Source organism: Colletes latitarsis, chromosome 10 (genome assembly GCF_051014445.1).
Source record: "Colletes latitarsis isolate SP2378_abdomen chromosome 10, iyColLati1, whole genome shotgun sequence".
In the NCBI taxonomy this organism is placed as follows: domain Eukaryota; kingdom Metazoa; phylum Arthropoda; class Insecta; order Hymenoptera; family Colletidae; genus Colletes; species Colletes latitarsis.
The window spans coordinates 16,070,431-16,094,672 of NC_135143.1; the positions used below are offsets into that span (position 1 = coordinate 16,070,431).

The window sequence follows — 24,242 nt, forward strand, 5'->3', positions numbered from 1 at the left end:
TTCAGGGCGAGAGACGTATCCCTTGCGGCTCGGACGGAATTGTTCCCCCGTTGCGCGCGGATATATTGAGATTAAAAAGTTCTTTTCTTTTTTTTTTTTTTTTTATTTTTTTCTCTCGCGTTCCAGCGCCCTGGGCTCCTTCTATATACCGATGCTGGTCATGCTGTTTTTCTACTGGCGAATATACAATGCGGCCGTCTCCACGACCAAGGCCATTAATCAAGGCTTCCGCACGACAAAGGGCTCGAAAATGCTCGGCTCCAGGTAAGCTGGAAAACGCTTGCGTCCAAGATTTTCAGCAGATTTTCCTTTCGGGGACCTCCCCTTCCATCCATCAGCAATTCTGAGATTCCACAATTTACTGTACGTCCACGAGACGATGTCCATATATTTTAGTTTAGAGTCCGATAATTCCATCCCCAACCTGAGAGAAGTCTGTTCCCTGTATCGCTATGGACGTTATTAGGGTGTTATTCGCGAAGTTTGTATTTTCTAGGGAAAAGTAACCTTTGGTTTTGGTTACTGCCTGTGTTCTATGAAATAGTATTCCGTGGCCCGCAGTAATTTAATGTTCTGCCACGGTTGGGTTGTAGCCCAAACGGGTTTTAATTACTACGGGCAACAGAGCACTGCGTGATGCAACAAAGGTAATAGCCAGAGCCAACGATTGCGTCCCCTGTAAATGCAGGGAACTTCTGGAAATAATGAAACACCCTAAAATTAATAAGGACCGGGAGCCCTTGAAATCTCGTTAAAATCCCATCTGGACGAACGTACGGTACGCGATATAAACAATATACCCCAACAATGATGACTGAAAACGGAATATGATTCTACGTGAAAAAGTAAGTCGAAAATGTACAATACAATTTTTCCATAAGTGACTCCATTTTCGAGAAAATTGACGTTAAAGATTCATGGAGTAGCAACGTAAGTAGAACCAGCGCCCAATAGTCAGACGTGCCACACAATTTTCTAAATTCGTTTATCCGCGAAACGAAGCCCGGTACGAAAAAACTTTATTCCACATTTTCGACTCGTTTTAGATTGTACTATAATCTGGGCACGTTAAATGCTCGAAAATTTAAAAATCGTGGCAGCAAGAAAGGGTGAAAGGGAAAGTCGTAGAGCAAAGAGTCAGTTTGGGGGCTTGGGAATAAACTCCGTAGATAGCTGCACGCATTTTGCACCCGACGGAACGGGAATTTTTTCACAGATTCAACGAACAAAGGCTGACCTTGAGGATGCACCGGGGACGAGGAAGCGTTCACAACGGGAGCAACAACGGAAGCCCGAGGAGCCCGGAGTCGAATAGTCGGAGCTCGGTGAAAAGGGAGAAGATAGAGATCTCGGTCTCCTATCCGAGCACGGAGACACTGAATACAAAGTGTAACACTCTCGAGAGGACGCCCTCGAGATGCTCTCAAACCTCCGTGCATTACAGCAACGGGCAGACGCAGAGCCAGCTCTGTCCAGCCTCGAGGAGCACGCATCTCAAGGTAATTTTCCTCCATGGAGTTCCTCGTTGAATCGCTTCTCTCTTAGCGTCCATTTTTCCCCCTCTAAACTTTCCCTGAAACGTTTATTGCGCCCAGAGAAGCGTCGATAATAACACTGGTCGACAGACTTTAAACAGTGAAGACTATTAGATTTGATTTTTGGCTTTAATTTGTAACGGCTCCGGAGAGTCCAACAATTGTACGATTTACAATTTTGAAAACGTCTTCGAGCAACGTGTAACGAATGAAAAGGGATTCTCAAACGATCGTGGAATAAGTTCGAAGCCGTAAAATTTATTTTAATTCCCGTTTAAGAAACCATTTTCGGATTTAACGAAGTTACGGATGGGAATTTAAGCCCAGGGCTTAATGCGAGGATTTTAATCCGAAATCGATATCGGGCTATCTCTCTCGTCGGCGATTTCCCGAGAACGTTGCTCGCCTTCTTCTTTCGCGTGTAATTAAATTTTCTGAAATTTAAATCGCGCCACGCGGAAAATAGAAACTCGTCGTCTCCTTGCGTGAACGTTTATAGAGCTCCATAAATATGCATTAGAGGCCCTGAATGCGCTGAAATCTGTGATCCTGGCTGCTTGAATAACCATCCGGACGACCTTTGTAATTCGCGACGGAGAACAAGTGACGTGTCATTAACATGGAATTAATGTTTAATATACATAATGCCTGTCCCATACGTTTCGATGAAACTGACATTCGGAATACTCCGTTCGAAATTATTAAGTTTGAATACGAACAAGTAATGCAATTGAAAGCTTGAAACAAGTTGACCTCGAAAGGATCTCAGAATAAATTTTCCACGGGCGGAGATCTGTAATTCGATAAGTGATTTAATTTGCGAACAACAGAACGAAACATAAATCGCCACGCTACTCGAATTAAGGTTTTTATTGTCTCGATTATGCACCGCGTGGCAAGCATGCAACATGCAGAGTCAAGGATACATTTTATTCTGTTTTTCGATCGGGGGAAAAATTGCAGGCTTACGAGCGTCGTAAATTCCACGCGACACAAGTTATACTTGGCAAATAAACGGTGAGAACGGCTGTCGTTAATATCGATTCGATACGTTCGTGGCAGGTGGGCGGTATCAATCGAGTAGGCAGCACCAGGAGGCCGAGCAGACGGAGCAGTTGCGAGAGTCAAATAACAGGAGACGAAGTGTCATTACGGGAACTGAATCCGGGCACCGAGGAGAAGCCCAGAACGATGAAGATGGGCAAGAGGAACATAAAAGCCCAGGTACCGAACTGCTCGAAACTCCAAACCGCTTTTCAACTGTTGCTACCGTTCCTCCGAACCAGACTTGTTCAAGGTTAGCGTCGTTTCCCCCACTCCTCGGAATGGCTCCTCCCAATATTTAAAATTGCCACGCCCACTCTCTAAAATTCCTCCTCCCACGCCTCAGAAACATTTCCATTATTCTTCAGAACAGTCTCATACGCTCTTTGGAATCGCTACACCCACTCTCTGGAATTGCTCCTCCCACTTGAGAGAATTATTTCCATTAGTTTTTAAAATAGTTCAACTTAGAATCTCTTCGATCACTCTTCAGAACTGATTCTCCAATTCTTCAGAATCGCTTCCCTCATATTTTACGATCATTCACCCTAGTTTTCACGTCGATCCTACCACTCTTCGCGATTGCCACGCCCACATTTTGTAATTTCAGAACATTTTTTCCACTCTGCAGACTCAGTTCCCCCACTTTTCACAATTGCTCCTCCCATTCTCGACAGTCGCTCCTTCCATTATTCAGACTTTCACTGTTCAGAGAATTTTCTCGAGTCTCGAAATATTTTCGACGAAGAATCCGAGCAGAAAGTCTCGGACTCGCGACATTAAAAATAATAAGAGATCGCGCGGTTGTCTGTTCGTAGGTGAAAAGGTTTCGCATGGAGACGAAGGCGGCAAAGACGTTGGGTATCATCGTCGGCGGATTCATTCTCTGTTGGCTTCCATTCTTCACGATGTACTTGGTGCGCGCCTTTTGTCCGAACTGCATTCATGCCACCGTCTTCAGCGTGCTCTTCTGGCTGGGCTATTGCAACTCCGCGATAAACCCCTGTATCTACGCCCTCTTCAGCAAGGACTTTCGGTTCGCGTTCAAAAGAATTATCTGTAAATGTTTCTGCAAGCGACGGGGCAACGGTATTAGACGCGGCAGCGACGGAAGTCAATTAACAGTCAGGTGAGCATTCGTTAAACAGAGACGGGAGTCCTCGTTATTTATTGCAAACGGACCGTCTGCATAGATGAACAAGAAGAAATGTCATAAAAGGGTTCAGCACATACTGCTAATAGCGTCGAGAATAATAAAAATTCTAAGACTGGGAATTGCTGGATCATTAAAAGTCAATATCAATTGTTGTGGTTATAGTCCAACCATATAACTGATTTTAATCGATGTTACTGATTGTCTAATCACCCTAGAAGACCTAGTTGATGTCACTGGGTAGTCCAATCCTCTGGTATGCCAATCTTTGAAGTCTAACAGACCTAGTAGATGACAGAAGTCTTATCCTCCTGTATTCCAGCCCTCAAAGTAGTTCAAATCGAGATTTAAGACTTCCACGGCCTGAGTCTGTACTCGAGATCAAGGCTTCCGGATGGTTGCCTTGACCACGAGTATAGTTTAAATCGATGTTATCAGTAGTTTATTCTTAAGTTCACGTCACTAATGAACCAATCCTCCAGTACTTCAACCCCTCAAACAGTCCAAGTTGATGTCAATAACTACCCTACGATAGGATCATAACTCGTTCGACTTGGAGTATACAATATTATCATTGACAATTCGAGATTATTCAATATAAACACAGTCTAAATATTGTGACAGTGGACTCTAGTGACTCAAGAATTATTTTTGAAACCACCTCCTACTATTCAGATGCCCAACAAGAGGAGCCCAGAAGTGACCCCCGCTGACGGATCTATATCTAGAATAAGATGATCGGCCAGTTTTAGTAATCCGTAGGTACCTATTCGAACCCTCCTCCGGGTCTACCGACTCTCCTCTGAGTCGAGTGCATTTCAGATTCGAACGAAGGATCCTAGGACTATCCGAACCGACTGACGGTCCCGTGTTTCTCGTTTCCAGAAACGACCGGAGTCCCAGCTACTCCATGCGGATGCCACAGCAGGGAGTATCGATCGACGACTCCGACCCGGATCCAAGTTCAGAGCCGACGGTGCACTCGCAAAGTGAGTCGAGATGACTGTAGCGCGCCAGGTGTGGCGCGCAACGCGTCACCTTCAATCCAAAGACCTCGAAAGTGAGGATACAGTTCTTCTGAAGGGTTCCTCGGCGCTCGTGGTAGCGCCGTCTGTGCCGCGGAACCGAGCACAGCCGGTGCATAACCACCTGGACAACGACTCGAGGACCACTTCAATAATGAGAGGATTCCGCTCTGACCAGGCGGGGTTCGTGACAAACATTCGAGCTTCTTCGGTGTCTTACTACGTTTCACGAATGAATCGCGTCCGGGAATAACCAGAAACATAAATAGACTAATCGTAACGCGACGACGATGGTCGTTCGAGATCCACGTTCAGTCGATCTCAACACGGAACTTCTAGTAATATTCCAGTGAGCCTGGTGAAGTTAAACAATTGCCACAGAATGCACAAAACCCTTTCGTTTATTCGCGAAGTTCCCCCCCCCCCTTTTCCTCCTCTCCACAGTGTGTTTCTCGAGCTACTTTCAGATCAAACCCTCCACCCTCGAACCCTCTCTTCCCTTCCGACGAGAGTGAAGAGAATATCGTGAAACTTTGCGCGAACTTGCAGCGAGTTTGAAGACTGTTTGAACTTCGTAACCCTTCGAACGGACTTCGCGCGAGACGCGAGAACCCAATAAATACGTACGTGTCGATATCTATGTGTACACAGCTATGTTAAACGCAAAACCCACCCGTTGGCGCGACTGTTGAAAATTAAACCCGTTGGTTACCGAGCATGGGGTCCCTCTGGCCTCTCAGCACCGGTCCAAGCGTTCACCCATTGTTTCCGTAGATTTTTTACTGTTCCTCGTTGGTTATTTGTGATAATAGTGTTAAACGATCGCACTACGACACGAATGCGGCACTAGAACGTGTACCGGCGATGATTTCTGTCGTTTTCGGGGAAAGTACAGCCTGCCAAACTCGTTCACTTCGCCCTCTGTGGTCCTAGATGGCGCCATTGGACCGGCGCACCATAGATGCGCGTGCGAACCAATGATTCCAAACCTCTTTTCTTCACGAAACCCTTATGGACGTTCTTAAATCAACAGAATTATTTTTCAGTTTCAATCATAGCAGCTGTTCGGTTTTGAGACTAACGAGTTCCTCCTTTGATAGGTCTGCATCTTCGATAGAATTTGTATTAGATAGGAAAGGACTATGGACCCACGTCCACTTCGAAGCGACAATTGGAGAAAGGGGAGGGTATTCCCCTCAAACGACAGAAATAAATGCTGCCCGGTGTACTGGGCGCGAAAATATCCACTCCTACGAATGGAAAAACGTGTCCCTGCAGAGGGCGATCATTCTCGAGCATGTGATGCGCAAAATGGCTGCGCACGTGCACGTTTCACGCACCTAGCGTTTGAACGATGTCTTTGCGTCCAGATACAACAAACCCCTGTATAATGCAAGAATCCCAGACCTCGTGCAAAACGAGGGGAATGTGAAATACCTATCTAAATCAGTGTTTTCCAAAGAGGGAAAGCGCGGGAGGGTGTGAAAGAAAAATGTTAATAATTTAAACATTCTATCAGCAAGTTGATCATCGAGGTTTAATAACTACTTGATTCTTTTTTTTCTAAGGGGAGTCTTCCAAAAATTTGGAAACCACTGATCTAAATAGAACACACGAAACCACGTGCAAGCAACACGTTATACGAGGGTTTACAGTATGTTACAGGGCGTTTCAAAAGCCACGAAAACTTCGAGTTCGTTGATACCAGTGCTGTCCACGGGTGGAGCCATTCGCGCTGTCATGTACCCCCCACCATTCGTATTATATTTCTACGAGGTGCGCGCACACACAACGTCGTCCTTAATGACAGGACGGAGGCAGAATAGGGCAGAAGCTCCAAGAACTCAAATCGAACAGCGCTGGTCGAGGTGGACAGAGACAGAGAATTGGACAAAATTCTATTCGAATAATGAATAACCAATGAGATTAACGCACAGCAATTTATTTGTGGCGTTCGTTCGATCGAACTTATTTAATTCTATAATTGAAATTGTGATTTTTATTTAACGAGCACGGGACGGTCGTTTGTCGTTTACTCGTTATTCGAAATTTGTATTTGGACATTTTGCCCATCTCTGACTCGGGATACCGCGACTTACGAGGCACCCTGTAGCGCGCGCGAGGTACGCGACGCGAAACGTTGAACATAAGTATTGTTATATCGATGCAATTCAAACGAAGAACTCGTCGGGAATTTTTGTATGGGTGTATTCAGATTTTTTCCAAAAACGTTTACTGTCGAAAGTCGGACGCAGATTGCGTGCGATTCGTCGGGGGCAGAGGGACGTCCGCAAAACCGAGCTATCGAATTCAGTGCGCGGTTCATTGTATTATGTGATATATCGTCTGCATACGTAACGAACGAATGGAAATAAACATGCGAATAAAATCCATGATCGTTGACCGTTGGGCCATTCTTGTCTACCCTGGGCCAGTTTTCAGGATTCGGCCGGAAGTTCGTCCTGGGGTACGTATAAAACATATATATACAAAATACAGTTCAATAATACCAAGTGAAAAGCTGTACGATGATTATTGAGTACCATTTTTTGGTGATAAATAATTTTAATTATCAAAAGATTTTTAGTAAATGGACCCAAGCTCATTTCTTTCGAATTTTTGGGTCTACTGAATTTATACTGTTACGTTATATTCCTGTAAATATTCTTTGAGTAGCGTGTATTCGTTGGGAAATTTATTTAGTTCTAGGGGATGAATTTGTATTGTTTTAAATTGTTTCGTATTTTTTCATCGAGTACGGTTACTTGATTCTACAATACTTTCTACAATAATTAACATCGGGGCTCGTTTACTCAAAATCCAATTAGTCAATTATATCCAGAAGCCAGTTGCAACAATTCTACGTTGCAGCTACAAGCAGCTTTGGAGGAGATGGTCTAATTAAATTTTCGAATGCAATCAGAACCTAATTACGTTCGGTTGGAAATAAACCGACATTCTACCGCAATAATTTACAGAAACCTTTAAGCCACGGAAGTTCCTACGGCTTCCAAGCTTTCTTGAAACATAATTCAGGTCTGAAACATAATATCTTCCCCTTGGCTTTACCAGTATCGTAAACTTTACGTTAATTTAGTTCCCTTATTGATCGATTCAAACACTACCCTCAATGTTATCAAATTATCATTTAACTCCGACTTAGAGTAATATATTACAATAATTACTTTTTATTTACAATATTACAACTCCGCTGCAGTATAAACATTTCCTTAAACTTTTAGATATTTCTCGTTTCTTAAATTAATCAATAACGAATCTAGTATTTATTAAAATCCTTCCTGATTTATGTACGTTATTTTCTTGTATTATTTAATTAATTACAAAATTCGGGTTGCTTCGATTGTTATTAATGTTATTATTTTCTGCGACCAAACGACGAGCTCTAAATACAGGTTACGCAATGTCGGTGGCTGTCGTGCAGCTCGTTCTGTAGTTCTTCGATACTTTTCCCCTCGGTTTCCGGTACAAAAATGGCGACGAACAAGATACCGATCAGACTGACCATTCCGAAAGTGGCAAACGTCGAGGACATTCCCATGAAAACCACCATGTCGTGGTAACATTTTGTCGCGATAGTCGCCGATATCCAGTTACACGTCATGCTCGCGGAAATGGCCGTCCATTTGACGTCGTTTGGGAAAATCTTGTCCACGATGATCCAAGGTATTGATCCGCAACCGACGCTGTAGGCGGCGAAGAAGATCGCGAGAGAGAGAAGAGGTAGCCAGCTGAAGCTCGACACATCGTGAGTTTTCTAAAAAGACAAAAAATTACAACGCTACTTAAAAAACTGTATTTAAATGTTCGAATTAATCATTTGCTAACTATTTGACTAGTTTAAATCAAGTATTTTAGTATTTGAATGTCATTAGTCGAATATTTGAGTGATAAAATACCATTTGAATACCATTAATCGAATATTTGAGTATTCTCCAGGCATAAAGTGAGATTAATCAAAATAATTGGGGAAAAAATTGTCTCCTGAATTCAATAATGATTATTTTGAAATTTTGTAAAGATAATTTCCAGACTCTGTTGAGCCCCATCATTGTGAATGTAATATTTTATCGATCCTCCTGTGAGAAAGAAGGAATGTGCTTACTTGAAGACGGAAATATCCAGATAAAACGAACATGCAGATGGCCATGATGGTCATGCCAAAAAACAGTGAAAGTTTCCTCCCTATACGATCGACGAGGGTCGTCGAAAGTAGCGTAGCAATCACGTATGTCAATCCCACGATAAGGGCAGAAATTGTCCAGTTCAAAGGGAACCCCACGTGCTCGAATATCGTCGTCGCGTAGGACACGAGGGCGTTAATTCCTGACAGCTGCTGGAAAATCATCAAACCTAGAAAAATATAACAAACCATATAACATTGCCATTAATTCTATCAAATTTTTTTCAATATTATCATTCTTTTACCCAGAGCTGTGATCGTGGCCCACACGTGGTTTCTCAACTCCAAAACGGCTCCTGTTCTCCAGGTTTCTTCTTTGTCCAGACATTGTCCACCACCGAAACGTTTCGCGATCTCATCAGCCTCTCTTCGACGACCCTTCGAGGTCAACCAAACCGGCGATTCAGGGATCGGGTGGGTCGCGATCGACAGAACTCCGGGTATCAAAGCGCACAGAAGGGCGATGACGAGAAAACTGTCGCTGAAACCTGTGCATTCGAGGTCTCTTAATTATTTTCACCCCCCTGATTAGATCGAGTGACCATCTAAAAAATGGCTATTTAAGCAGAGTGGTCTACATCTGCTATAATATCAAAAATATTCTAGACACTATACAGGGTGTTCGGCCACACCTGAGAAAAATTTTAATAGGGGATTCTAGAGGCCAAAATAAGACGAAAATCAAGAATACCAATTTGTTGATGGAGGCTTCGTTAAAAAGTTATTAATGTTTAAAGTTCCGACTGTACTGAATTTTTTTCTCGAAAATGCGCAAGATTTCGGGGGTATGTCTATTCACCAAAAATGCTTGCAATTGACCCCTGCAACTAAAAATAATTTTTCCAAGACGATTCGAAAGTCTTTTTTTTCACCCAAAACTTTCTGCACTTACTCGAATGTTTTTCTCGGAAGTGGGTAGGATTTCGGGGGTATGTCTATTCACCAAAAATGATTGTAATTGACCCCGCAAGCGAAAATAATTTTTTCAGAATTAATTAAAAATTTTTTTTTTCGCCGAAAAATTTAGGCACCACCCCCTGTCGATTTTTCTTAAAAATTCGTTTTTCATTTTTAGTAATTTTGTTTCACGTTCTACAAAAAAGTTGTCTAATACTTTTTTGTAGGTACCCATGAGCTCTACTTCAGAAAAAAGTTTCATTCAAATATATTCACAATTGTAGGAGTTATGGCTGTTTGAAAATTGGATCATTTTTATGGGGTTTTTCTCATTTTGCGGGGTCAAGGACCAACTTTTCGAATATTTTTGCGATTTGTACATATTCTCCATCAAAATACGCGTAGTTTGCTTTTTTAAACATTAAAATCGTCCAATCCGTTCAGAAGTTATGACGTTTTAAAGATTCGCATGAAAATTCAGGCAGACATTTCTGGCCAGAAATTATATTTTCGGTAAGGAATTTTTTTCTCGAAACTGAGTAGGATTTCGGGCGTATGTCTGTTGACCAAAAATGCTTGCAATTGACCCCTGCAATTAAAAATAATTTTTCCAAGACGATTCGAAAGTCTTTTTTTTCACCCAAAACTTTCTGCAGTTACTCGAATTTTTTTCTCGAAAGTGGGTAGGATTTCGAATATATGTCTATTCACTAAAAATGTTTGTAATTGACCCCCGCAACCGAAAATAATTTTTCCAGAACGGTTTGAAATTTTTGTATTTAATTGTTAATAACTTTTTAACGAAGCCTCCATCAACAAATTGGTATTCTTGATTTTCGTCTTATTTTGGCCTCTAGAATCCTCTATTAAAATTTTTCCCAGGGGTGGCCGAACACCCTGTATACTTACAGGAAGTGTAGAGAAAAGATTTATTCTTTGGACCAGAAGAAATCGAATGCACCCTTAACTCGTGTATAAATTAATAGAATAATTTGGAAGTTCTTATTATCTTTATAAATTGAAATTTAATATCAGCAACAGGATTGTGTGGATAATATAGCTAAGAATGATATAAAGAAGGATCATAGTTTATCTTATAACAAATTTCTACATTACCTGACTATAAAGTTAACGTTTATTCGTCTTCGTTAAATAATTGCTCACCTGTTACGTACGCGAACAGAACTCCCAGAGCGAACTGGAGCTGAAAAATCGTCCACAGGGATTCCCTGATGCTATCGTCCGCAATTTCGGAGATGTATATAGGAACCACAATGGAGGACGCACCGCAAGCTGCACCGGCCACAACGCGAGACAGGAATATCCTTGAAGATCAATATTTATTTTCAGTAAAGAGTCCTCTATTCTCAAAATTTTGTCAACCCTTCATTTTTGCCACATTTAATATAATTTTTGTGCGATTTTAGTTCGAACCATTCATTGGGAGTTCATGCAAAACAAATTTAGATGCATCCAGTTCAAATCACTGTGTAATTTCCTTTTATTCATATTTTAGAAGATCTAACAAATTCAGCACCGAGGAAACACAACTATCCAGTGGTCCAAATTGTAAATAACTATACACAGAGATAAGTTCTTAATTTTTCGTAATTAAAATTTCGATATTGTTAAAATTGATTTGCTCTAATGGTATAACTACTTGTCAACGATAATACTAGCGAAAATGCTTCCACTAATATTTTTCGTAGATCGAATAACGGCGGTTGTATACAATGAAATAAAAATAAGAAACACGTTGAAACATCTAATCAGATGTTCCCTCGACTAAATCTTGCAGTTTCCCGCAGCGGTATCTGCCGAGCAGACGGAACAACGAACGTTAATATTTGCTGAGGGTAGTAAAGATACACTACCCACCATAGTTTGCTCCGTGCAAACCCGATAACGAACCAGCACAACGATAACACCAGGCTGCTTAGCAGAATGCTCTTCTTCCGACCGATCTTGTCGGCGATTATCCTCGCTGGCAAGCTGCCAACTATGGCTCCTAAGGGCACCGAGGCGCAGATCCACGACGATTCCTGTTTGGTGACCGCCAACCGGTCAATTTTATTTAGAATCGGCAACGCTGACGAACTCCATGCGAGATACGTGCCGATCGAAAACGCGGAAAGGGTGGCTACACAGGTTTTCGTATGCAAAATATTATATAAAATATCTATCAAAATAACTGGACCAATTGTCCACGATGCACCAACAGAGGACAATTTTTTAAAATAAATCCCAGAATTAAATTTTATCCATAGTTACTCCAGGAATATTTATAATTCAGTGTACTTGTTAGTTATCATGTTGCATCAGTAGTGGACAATTTTATAAGATTAACCTGATCTTTCTTTCTTCCTTCAGCACAATTTGTGTCGTTTTAACCCTGTCTTACGGTGGTTGCCACCCTTGTAGGTTGCAAGAGCTTCCATATATACCTGAGTCTCCTTTTACACGATATTTTTTACACTGATCCTTGCAACAGACACTATTTACTTTTGCATGGTCTTTTAACATGTTCTAATTCCCTTCAGATAAATGTAAATTAATTAATTCGCAGGAAATTACACGAAAAGCATCTGCAATCGCAATTGAAAATCATCTTTCTTTCCAAAACGCATACACCCTTCTTTTACACTGTTCCTTTATTTTACATTCGTTGCGTAAAAAGGATAACAAATATACAAACCATCAACAGCAAGGCACAAGGGAATATTTAAGAACATTTAAGGGAAACTCGTTTAACAAGAATTCATAAATATTAATGCAACATACAATCGACAGGAATAGAATCGACAATGATTTATAAAAACCTCGTGGCTTCCACCGCTTCCAAAAAGACACTCAATCTCACGAAATCACTGTCAACAATTATACACTTCGTCTCGAAACGATTCCACGGTTCTAAGAAGCGATCGAAGAACCAGAGACGGGCAAGGATTGTCAACTAATCGACAAATTTTGACATGTCGTATCTTATAATAGATAAAAATTGTCGTCTAAATTAGACGATCTATTATGTCTCGCGTCGAACATGTAGAAGCTTATCGGAGTAACGGTTAAGTCGATCGAAGGATGGGAATTAATCGCCGTGGAGTGTGTTCAGTCATCGTTCGTCGATCGTAAAAAGTTGTGCCCATCTCTGGCTTCCAGGAATCTCACCCAGCAGCAGCAGGATGTATCGCGGAAGCCTGTCGACCGGTTGGTCGCGTGTTCGATCGTCGTTCTCCGGCATTTCCACGGTCACGACGTGATCGCACTGTCGGATCGCTCGTGGAAGCGCGTCGATCGATGATTCTCCCGTCGCCAGAAATCCGTCAAACAACGAAAGATCACGACGTGACCCTCTTATCGCGACACTCTACTATCGTGACCCTATAACCCGTGCTCAGGCCAAACCGTCGTAGCTTTGCATATTTATAATCATCCGTAGACCAACGAAAGTTCGAATAAAAATTAAAAGAAACCTCACCCAACTACGGCACAACGCGCAAATATTTTTAATTTGGCGCTTTAGTCTAGATTTGATCTGTGTTCAATATCATATATTTAGAGGGCCTCGATGCGGCCGTTAGCTACTCGTCAACAAAGTTTGATATTGTAAATTTAAGCGCTCGCTTCCCACACAGTCGGTTAGAATCGAGTCGCTACAGAGCCTACTTCTAGAACCCGTAAGCTCGTCATGCTTTTCACGACGAAGTACGAAAGCAGCAATAAAGATAAAGTTTTCCACGAGACCAGGAGGACTCATTGCACGAACTATCCCCAGTCCAGTGGGGCCAGTTTATTCTCTTTTTTTCAATCGGATCGGTTCGACTGATTCAGACCGAGACGAAACAATCTGTTCTTTTGTAAATTCTAACGCGTCGAAGATTTTCTTTTGATCCTAAAATCTATAACGAAAAATCACAATTTAATAGACGAACCTTCAAATTAATGTTTCAAGCTCCGTGATACAAAATTAATTTCACAGTATAAAGTTTGCCCCAATCGCAGCTGGTCAAACAATGGACCGAAATTTTGTTTCTCTCCCTGATGGTTTATCAAATTATTGGACTATTAAACGCCAATATCTCCAGAAAGTTCGCGGCCACCGAACGACGCATAAAATTTAAATAAAACAGAGGAAAATGAGGACTCGTTTCAGTGGATCGAAATAATTTATTCAGGCTGACGCGTTACAATCGAAAGGGCGAAGCGAATGCGAATTAAGTTCGTTCTTTGTCTATTGTCGACGGGGGGCCAAGCGCAGAACGAACTCGAAAAGCATTCGGAAAGTTTGATTACCCCCCACCGGCCAAGCACCACCTGGCAAAGAAACGCGATCGTACGAAATGCGATCGAGATCGTTTCGATCGTGTACGCTCGCTCGAAAAGCGACACGGAGGAAACAGGTTCCCGTCTACTCTGACGCAAAAAGTTTCCACCCACGGTTTTACATCCATCTCTCCCCCTCGATGTAAAACGAAATTACTATTACTAAATTGCGAAAGTTTCCTTGAAAGAAAATTTTGTTATTTCTCGCAATTTACCTCCTCCCTCCGGGGATTAAAAAATCCTCGACAAGAAATTCGCGCTACTTAAAACTTCCCATCGCAGGGAAGAAAATTACTTCGGTTTGCACGGGTTTTCAACCGAGAAAAGATCTTGGAATTCTTTCGTGGAGGATCCTATTCACGTGTACAAAAATGTTCGAACTCTCTCCGTGTGCGCGTTTCCAAGTACAAAATGCCCGATTTGCAAAGAACCGCTCACCGCGTTCTCTGCCTCGTCGACGAAGAACGATCGGAAAGAAAGTCTTCGTTCGACTGTGATTTGAATTTGATCGAAAATTAGTCGATGAAATGAGTCTTTGTTTGATAGTGTTAAAATAAATGTACGCAAATGCCACTCGAGAAAGCACCCTCCTGACTGTATTTCCAGTCGAGTCTATCAACTCAATCCTCTTTATCATATAGAAAAATAAACGACTGTGGGGGAATTTATATATTGGTAATTCGGTGATAATGTACGAGTACCCCCACAGTCATTATTTTCTCAATTTTAATATATTCGATTGCGGTTGAAGTCTCTTTCGAATTTCAAGATATTTGTCTATGATTGCTAAAACAGCCCAAGCAAATAATTCCTAATATTTAAAAAATTCTATAGCAGTATAATGTATATAAAAATTCAATTTGCTTCAAAGGACATGATATAACTTTGTTTAGAGACGTTTCGATAAAGAAAACAGCCCAATACCGACGAAGGGAAGTTTCACGAGGATTTTCTCTCCAACCCGGCGTAACCTTTTCCCCCCGGAAGGCAACCCGAAATTCCTGAGCAAGATTTCTAGATGGAAGGGGGGAGGGGATTGGAATTACTTGGCTTCCGGTAGATTGGTGGCCAGAACCCTGAATCCGTTGTGGTCCGCCACGTAATGGACCTGTTGCAACACGCCGTTGGGATCGATGTAACTGTAAGCGCCTCTCGTCGTCCCGTCCAGAGACCTGGATTCTGTTTTCGCGCTGGAATCCCCGGCGTAGGTGTAATCGTATCGGCCCAACGAGTCCTGAGTGTGATGAAGAGCACTGTGTAGCAGCCTATATGGCACAACCGGAAGCACGTAGGATCCAGGGACGGTTGTTGGTCTCTGAACGCTGCCCAGGGACACCAGATTCCCTATTTGCAACGAGTTCCCGGCCAGTCCCTCGTTTTCCTGCTGGTCTGTTTGACTTGACGCTTGAGACGACAGCTGAGACGATAACGCCGGACTCTGAGATATCTTCGAGAGGCTGGCGTCCGGTTTAGGCACCTCGATCTTCTCCGCCTCCGATCTAGTGAGCAGGAACGGATTCTTGGCCGTCTGTCGAAGAATTTCATCGTTTTAGTGGCTCCCGAAGCCTTTGGACTATTTTTTATCAGCGAAAATAGGGGATGTTTGATTGAAAAATACAGTTGAAGTTCCCTTAAAACCGAACAGTAACGATATCTTTAAAGTGTGAAACGCTATGCGATCGTTACACAGCTAAAAAAATCAGTTGGTCATTGCGTCTAGTTAGAAGCCAATGTATCGTACGAATTCCAAACTACTGTACCTCTCAATTTTTGTAATGAAAAAACGCGTGAATGGTATTATTATATCTTTTGGTAAGTACTTTTTCCGAACATTGTCCACTTACTGCAATTTCTCTGACAGCCAGGTTCTTCTCGTCGTCCTTTCGTAGCTGGGCGAAGCTGAAATAGGAAGGCAGGATTTTGTAAGACAGGATGTTCGACTGATAGTTGGACTGGTCCCTCAGTTGGGACTTCTGCAGCTCTTCTAGGTGATTCTTCTTCGCCAACGCCACTTCCGGCGTATCCTGGATCGTTTGGAGATCGTTCTTGGGCGGTTGGGGCAAGTTGCTGGCGCTTACTCGGAACCCATTCTCATCGTCCGCTGTGTAACTCACCGTTTGCAGAATTCCGTTCGCGTCGATGTAAGAGTAACCTAAGGACAAACGAAATAGAGAATCGATGAATATTTCAGTCCAAAGTCACACTATAATTAAAAATTAAAATATTTGTCCCTACATAAGAAATTGTGATTTAAGATTTCAGATGGTTCTTCAGCATCCACCGTACTTGGATCTTGGAACTATAAATTCTTTTATATTCTCAAAGTTATTCGAGCGTTATTAATTTTTACAGTGGTGTGAGATTGAGTCCAAATATTTGAATTATTCTTGCTAATTTATAGATACGTGGTTGGGTTTAAAATTAGAATCGTCGGTCTTTTCTTCGTGTTTTTCCGATTCTTCCTCTTGGAGGCGACGAATGAAATGCTAATGGGTTGTCGTAACGACTCTGACGAGCGTATGTAGATACAAGATATTTGCATATATGGTTAACGGTACTCAATGGGCTAGAAGGATGCGTGAACGCAGAGGCATGCATTGTTTAAAAGAATGGAAGATGGATCTGTTGCATGGGCGGTTGTTGCGTCACATCGATCATCGTTCCTGAGGTAATCGTTCGCGAACGTAGGACGCGACGTCTGTCTCCGTAACGTGCAGGAAAGGAATGTGTGTCATTCATGCTTTCAAGAGTCATCAGGAAGAAATCTCCCTCGCGAATGACACTCTTCGCGTCTAACGTTTTCTTTCAATTTTCAGGCACGATTTTTGGCGACCACTTCCACAGACGGAAAATACGAAGCTTTCGAATTATTCCAAAAAACCAGGTGAACAATATTAATCTAGTAAGGTAACGTGTACTCTAAAATTCATGTTTAATATCATTCTAAATTGGGAAAACAAAATTTAACACAATATGTATATAATAACTGCTAAAAACAGTTTTTTCACAGTTTGCATCATTCTACCTCCAAAAATGATATTTTTAATTAAAAATCTAGGTAACGTGCAAGAACAGTTTCGTTATTTTCTATCGAAGCAACGGTATCTTAAATATTTGTGTATGTTTAAAAGTTGAAGAAACAAGTAACGTAGCTTTGTAGCTTAATGAATTGGAATCGTGGACGTTGAACGCTATTTTTACGACGACATACCACCTTGCGTGATTCCATTCAAGCTGGATTCCGACTTAGCGTGATGCGGTCCAGTGAAGGAATAATGATATCCTCCGGATCCGTCTTGTATGTGAAATTGTCTTAACGGTGTTAAAGATCCCAAGGGACTCAACCACACGTTGGCGATCGGTGCAGCGAGGCTTTGCCCGAGAAAACAACCAAACAGGATTCTCTGAAACAGAGGCACACTCTGAATTATTTCCCTCTACGACCTATAATTTACATTATTACAATTATCTCAGTTAAGGGAATTTTATTTGGATCGAATTTTACATAAACATGTTCCCCAATAACAAATATTTGTATCTTCTATTTTATCATCAAGATAAATTATAGGTATTGAAACTGAAATAGAAAATTATTAATTAGATGGAAAATCAGCATAGTCAACCTATGTAAATAGATTGGAATAAAGTAATATTCCACGAAAAAATTTCTGTTGATCAAACGTGAAGGTTACAATAGTGAAAATTGATAATTTTGGCAAAATTAAAAAGCTGCAAGCTGCTGTTAAGTATAACAATAGTTAAAAAATGTCGTGTTCGTAGGCCAATTCAGGACGGACTAATTGATTTTGCATCCAGCGAGCTGGTTCGTAAAACTTGGAAATTAGATGACATCCGTGACAAGGCCTGATGAAACTTCCCTTATTTCCACTCCGTCGCTAAAACGCTATTAGAGCGTACCTTACACGCGCGTCCCCTGCCATAAACTACCTTAAGATCACAAATTCACCCCATTTATATTCAAGGTTCGCCCTTAAGATTCCGCGCAGAGACCCGCTTAAAATCAATTCATGGCCGATGGAACGATAGTCTCGTTACTTTACGGGAAACTTGCACAAGTATGGCCGCGAAAATGTACTAAAAAACGACGGTAATATAACCAGGTTTTGGGTATATGTTCCCCCAATCTCCATCATAGTTATTTCTGAATTTTATTAATTTGGAGATGATCCTAATGCTAACTTTAAAACAGATATTTTTGCTTCATTATTTCAAGCCTTAAAAAGACAAATTAAATAGAATAATAATCATAAAAAAAATTTACAGAAAATTATATTTAAGTAAACTCAAAAGACATCAAGTAGATTACGACTAACGTTAACTAAATTAGTAAAAATCTAAAATCGGTGACTATATTCGGAAAAAAATCCAAAGCATCGCATAATAAAATAAAACTATCGTTCGCTTATAATATAAAATATCTTAACTTCCCTGGTTCAAAAAAAATATTAAATATTAAAAAAGTTGTTCGCCTCTAATAGCCATAGCTATCACAATTTTACCATTTAATGCTCGTTTTCGCGCGTAACTCGAGACACTCTGTACGTTGCACGCGAAGAAGCCCCGATTCTTACGGTCCATCGAAGCCCAGAGAAATTCGAAGCGAGAAGAATGAAAGTAAAAGCGTAATCACTCACGAGTATCATGTTCGGTGAAACGTTGGACAACCGTGGGTCGTGGATCTTTGCGTCTTTTTCACAACTTTTTCCTACCAGCTGCCGGATAATCCCAGTAAGGCTCAGCTAACGGTTATGAGAGTGTGAGCTCTTGGAGGCATCCTCTTATATAGGACCCCGTGGATATGCTCGACGAGAGGTGCACTTACGCCGCGTCCCCACCAGGCAACCTCCTATCGGGGCCCTACGGGGCCCTATGGGGCGCAACGAGGCCCTCGGTGCGCGGCCAGAACTGCCCAGGATCACAAATCACCCCGAGTTCGATTTCCAGGCCGATAAATCAATGTTTATTGGCCCCGGTACGAGCCGTCGATCTCTCGCGCATTCCGCCGCGCTTCCACCCCGTGGATGTTATCGGTGTTTTGTCTTCCTCTCGCTTCTTTTGCTCGTGCCATTGGTACCATTTTCGACCGCCATTTTTCCAAAACTCGTCTCGCCTCTCCTATCTCCGACACCATCGCCTCAAACATAAGTTTGCTCGCGTACAATATTATTTCTCGAGAATGTTACGCCGCATATTTCCGTATTTTAATATGAATTTTCTTTTAGGATTCTTTCAATGCGGCCACTCGAGACTCCAACAGATTTTTTTGGTCCCTATGGGCGGCGCCATTTTGGACGACTGCTCTTTTTGCCGACTCGATTCGGCCCTCCTGTCCGTGGGTTTTTCGTGACTCGAACAAAGGTACGCCCAAACACGATATTTTATTTTCGTTTGGTACACTCAAGCTCGGTATTAATAATATTAATTTTCAGAAGTAGACTTAAGCTTTCAATATTGCAATAAGAATTTTTCCCTCCCTAGTATCGGTGCCATTTTGGACCAAGTTTGCCTTCTTTGCAACAGGTTGCCATATATTTGTACCTGCAATTTCTATTCTATTGTTAATATTTTTGACGGTTTGTACGGTTGTTTCAGAAACACCTTGTACGTTATCGCGTATCTATTACCTGTTCCGTTCGCGTCACGCTCCAACGCACGCGCGCGTTATCTAAAATTCATCTCCGCTTCCCTTCATCGAGGTGGATCTAAAAGTGTCGCAGTATCGCTCGTACTGTCATTGTTGTTGCGTCATTCGAGGGTCGTAAAAGCAACTCTGGTTTACGCGCGAAAGAATTCGAATCGGGGCGCTTTTTAACTTCACTTAGCTTCACGATCTACATGGAAATGTTCTAAGAAAAAACTTAGAAACACTCCCATACAATATAATTTCAAACAGTGTCGTTCGAAGAAACGCGAAAGGCAGATCAAACATACAATTTTACATAATAACATCTTCTAATTATCGTGCTACGCAACAGTGAAGCCATTTTTATTTATACAATTTCCAGGCTTTCTGTAAAAACAACCCTTCTCTGTTAGCAGACAATTTTAACACAAGGTGTTTCGCATTTTTCCGTACACAGTTCAGCAGTGTGTTCTACAAGTAAAAACAAAACTAAAACGTTATTAAACCAAGACGAGATGCATATGTAGTGTCGTTGTTAAGTAACATAAATATGTAAACTAGGATATGTTTGTTGTTTTTGTAATGTTGAGCCTCTATGACGGCAAGTCGTGCACTGTACTACGAACGTAATTTTACTTTCGTTGTGTCTTGTGAACGAATTAAAGTGTTCAAAATATCAGCTTTTTGGGCTTCGTTAGGCCCCCGGAATATTAAAATCGACGCTTCGCGATCACCTCTGAGCGCTTCAAAAATCTTAAAATAGTTATTAAACGAATAAAAGTGCTCGGTATGAAGGTATAAGTATAAGCTCGGAATTGGAAGAAAAATAAGTCTGGTAACCCATGGTGAGCGAGAGACCGGAACTCGGGGGATGTTCGCGCGACGTTTTAAAGATTTACGACTACGCGGGCCAAGCGGGGAGCGTAAAGAGTTCATCAATTCCATCGTTATTACTCACGACCTCGACGGCAGCACAACAAGTCGCCGACGAGGATTTTTCACCGCGTGTCTGAACGGCCACGTGGGCGGCGCGCGTTGGTTTTGACATTGGCACTAAACACCGCTCCGCGCATTAAATGGTTGTCGTTGAGTCGCGTACCTAACACGGTGCAGCCGCATACCGCGCGCCAACTGAAAGGACCGGCGAACTCGATGGCGACTAGCGATGGCACTGAGACGTCTTTCGATACTATCGATACGTTTCTCATTCGAGCCAATACTATCGATCCTCGTCCATCTCCGTTGACCACGCTGCCCCCGACGATGTTATCGTTCTCGATGCTCTTGTCAATGTTTGTTGTCAATATCGACGATGTTGTCACCGTGGACATTGCTTTTGTCGATGTTGTCTTCGGCGATATGGTGTTTATAGTTATGAGGAACGCGGCTCGCGGGAGGACAGACCTTGTTACACCGTTCAACCTTTCCCTCCGCCATTTCTATCTTCGAACGGATAGAAGCGACGATACAAAATCGGCGAACAGGTTGTCGGTTGTTGCTCCCACGCAGCAACAATTTTATGGTTTTCCTGTTTCGCTCGACCCCAGTCCTAGACACATTTCCAACAGTTAAAATTCACAGTCGTTGCAACAAACTCGCGCGGTAGGCTAGCGCTCACGATTAAAAACGATTTTTATAGATTAACGTAGCCCTTCGCAATTTATATCTTAATTGGCAACGATTAAATATTTCCTTTTTTCTCTTAGGATTATATTTACTTAATGTTTCACTGTATCAAACAATATGTTAAACATATCTTTCGTTAGACTAGAATAGTTGGTGCGACTATGAATTTTAACCCTGGTTCTCATAAAACAGTCTTCCTATTTACGATCGTCATAAATTTATCAACCTGGATACAAAGTGTTATTCTGACATTCAATAAGGAAGTCAGACACTTTCGTTAAAATCCAGAATTAGATGTTTGAATAGTGTCAAGAACAGGATCTAAAAGAATTTTACTATCAAATGGATGCAATAGGAAATGAATACAGTTGCAGACTGGGAATAAGGCAGCAATTAAGAAATCTAGTCACGAACACAGATTCCTAATTTCTAAATTCTTCGAACGGTTGCATAAACTTCCTGAAGCTTTCCGATTATATTTCTGTATATATTTATTATTGTAATAAAAATGTTTACTAGTAATTTCAAGAAACTTCATGCAGAATTTCGATGGGGCAGTCGAGATCCAGCGTTTCGTAGATCGTTTCGGTAGCGAGTGTAGCCAACGCGATCTCAATTAGTCGGAGTTTCAAAGTAATTGTCCTTCTGGCTATCCTAAGCGGCTTTCGGAAATTACGAGCTTACAAAGGTCACACAGACGTCTTTATTGCGATATCGGTGTGCGTGTCCCTCGTAAAACTTTCCTCCAGAAATGATCCCGAGGCTGCATGCCTTTTAGTAATATTTTTTCTTCGGTCACCCTCCCTCTTCCTCGATCTATGCATACAGGGTGTTCTGGAGGTTCATATCAAACTCTCGATCCACATAATCTCTTTATAAATTACAGAATTAGAGTTTTACAACATTATATGTGTCACTTGACAAGCTCTTCACTCATTTAAAGCTTCGTAGCTAAAATTTGTATAAATTAGCCTATATTTTCTATCCCAATTGGATAAAAATGGCGAAAGTTATGGGGGAATCACAAACACACCAATTTTAAGTTTTTCAGTAATAAATATCCAACAGTGGAGACAAAAGTTACGATTCTCGGATGTTTCGAACATTTTCAAGAATCTCAAAACACGTCGATTATTGTTTTAAAAAAATAGTGTTACGGTGTATCTCTACTAGTGATTGAAATCTGATCCAAAGTATAAGATGATCGATGGAAACTTGATTCGCGAGGAAAATGGCGGCGAAACTTTTGCGCCGTACTGTATAGAGAGGAGAGGTTGCATCGGATGCAGTGGCGATCTGTTCGCCGAATCGGTTCGACGGGGCGGCCTGGCGTCGTAAAAGAAAAAATTCGCAGCGCGAGAATTACGAGCAGACCTCGTAAAAAGCTCGACGTAAATAACGGGCCGTGACGTAAGGACGAGTGGCGTCGTTCGCCTCGCGGTGAAGGAAAAAAGAGAAAAGCAAAAGAAGAAAAAAGAGAAAAAAAGAGCAGAAAAGGAACGTTGAACGAGAGAATTGCGTTCGTCCCGGCCCGGGAATAGCGGTGGCGCGTGTCTTTAATGTAATTGGACGGTATTATTGTCGATCCCGGAGGCAATCGCGAGCTGCAGTTTCTGTCGATCGCCATGCTCGACTTCGCCGAACAAAATCCTGTTTATTTATGTAGGATATGGGTTGCCTCGCTCGAACATCGTCACTTAAATCGGAACAAGCTTTGACACTCGAAATTAACCGACCAAAATTATTCACCAACTATATTTTAAACCTTGTTCTATAAACCATCGCGGTGCCCGCGGATCTTCGGATTCGAAAATAGTTCAAGATCGAGTCTAATCTTTGGGAGTTCGATGCAATATTAATGTCTTCGCGGTCGAACATTTTCCAGACTTGAGAAGGCGGACATTTTGTTTCAGATTAGATTCACGTCCCGTGGGCTCTTTCAAGTTAAGTATTTTACTCAGAATTAATTCGACGTAACAACGATAAGAAGAATAGTGAGAATTATAAAAAAAACATACCAGAACAGTGTTTACGACCCTTTTTTCTTTTGTTTCTGTTTAGTTTGTGCGCCGGTGATGCATATTCAAGATATGGGTAACTCAGAGTCGTTTGTAGAAGCCTGGACGCATCGACGTTTCTAAAGTCTTCGAACAGCGGAGCATCCTGCTTGCGATCCCGGCAGGATCCACGCATGCATGCAACATTATTCGTCGGAAGAATCCAGGGAGCAACGGGTCTCCTTTTACGGAGCCACGAATATTTCTTGCGGCTCCGTTTCCCGTGTCCGCTGCCAGGACAGCGTCGATTTCGATTCCGCGGACGCGGCCATTGAATACAAATCGATCAGACGGTCGGCTCGTCCATCCAGGTTGTCGCCTACCATCCGCACGATGGGCAAAACCCACCAACTTTCGGTCAAAATCGCAGAACTTTCCGCTAAAATTGAACAGAGACTCGATTTTTCGAAAATTATAGAGGATTTTGGCAGACTTTGGAAACTAAAACTTCTTATTATTCTTCGTCACGATTATTTCGACACAGATTTTCGTTTACGAAAACAATTCGATTTCGTTACGATTATTATATTTTCGTTCCTCGATCGAACAATTTCACAGTATTTATTTTAATTCTCAAAAATCTACAAAATGCACTTAATATGCGAAAATATAAGAAGTACTTAAAGTAAGATACGAATTACTGTATTTAGAGGTTGAAACTATCTTCTCCATAACATTAATTCCATTAATAAAAATATGAACTTGCATAAAGATTCCACCCTAGTGTAAGATGGTGT

At 41.7% G+C, this 24,242-nt stretch overlaps 3 protein-coding genes across 12 annotated transcripts in view; 1 reads left to right on the top strand and 2 right to left on the bottom strand.

Annotated features, from left to right (window-relative positions):
* Oamb (Octopamine receptor in mushroom bodies) overlaps window positions 1–7,150 on the top strand; it is a 113,228-nt gene extending 106,078 nt beyond the window's left edge. For 7 of the 10 annotated variants that reach the window (XM_076774395.1, XM_076774401.1, XM_076774400.1 and 4 more), the window contains 5 exons: window positions 127–264; window positions 1,217–1,499; window positions 2,598–2,759; window positions 3,398–3,708; window positions 4,618–7,150. In XM_076774395.1, the coding sequence (XP_076630510.1) occupies window positions 127–264; window positions 1,217–1,499; window positions 2,598–2,759; window positions 3,398–3,708; window positions 4,618–4,735 (1,012 nt within the window). In that variant the 3' untranslated portion in view covers window positions 4,736–7,150. Of the gene's footprint in view, window positions 1–126; window positions 265–1,216; window positions 1,500–2,597; window positions 2,760–3,397; window positions 3,709–4,356; window positions 4,495–4,617 lie in introns of all 10 variants that reach the window. The other 3 variants (XR_013080399.1, XR_013080397.1, XR_013080398.1) reach the window with 3 other exon arrangements.
* Window positions 7,151–8,118: 968 nt separating this feature from the next.
* On the bottom strand, window positions 8,119–13,121 carry LOC143346161 (facilitated trehalose transporter Tret1-like). The gene is made up of 6 exons (XM_076773972.1): window positions 13,024–13,121; window positions 11,734–11,995; window positions 11,020–11,180; window positions 9,204–9,446; window positions 8,881–9,128; window positions 8,119–8,532 (listed from the first exon to the last, which is right to left on the bottom strand). The coding sequence occupies exons 1-6, from the start codon at window positions 13,094–13,096 to the stop codon at window positions 8,161–8,163; spliced, it is 1,359 nt and encodes a 452-aa protein (XP_076630087.1). The 5' UTR covers window positions 13,097–13,121; the 3' UTR covers window positions 8,119–8,160.
* A 2,099-nt stretch (window positions 13,122–15,220) lies between these two features.
* Window positions 15,221–18,864, bottom strand: Cpr16 (cuticular protein 16). Its single transcript, XM_076774336.1, has 4 exons — window positions 18,834–18,864; window positions 17,390–17,582; window positions 16,023–16,330; window positions 15,221–15,706 (listed from the first exon to the last, which is right to left on the bottom strand). Exons 1-4 carry the CDS (start codon window positions 18,840–18,842, stop codon window positions 15,221–15,223), a joined length of 996 nt encoding a protein of 331 aa, XP_076630451.1. The 5' UTR covers window positions 18,843–18,864.
* Window positions 18,865–24,242: the final 5,378 nt, after the last annotated feature.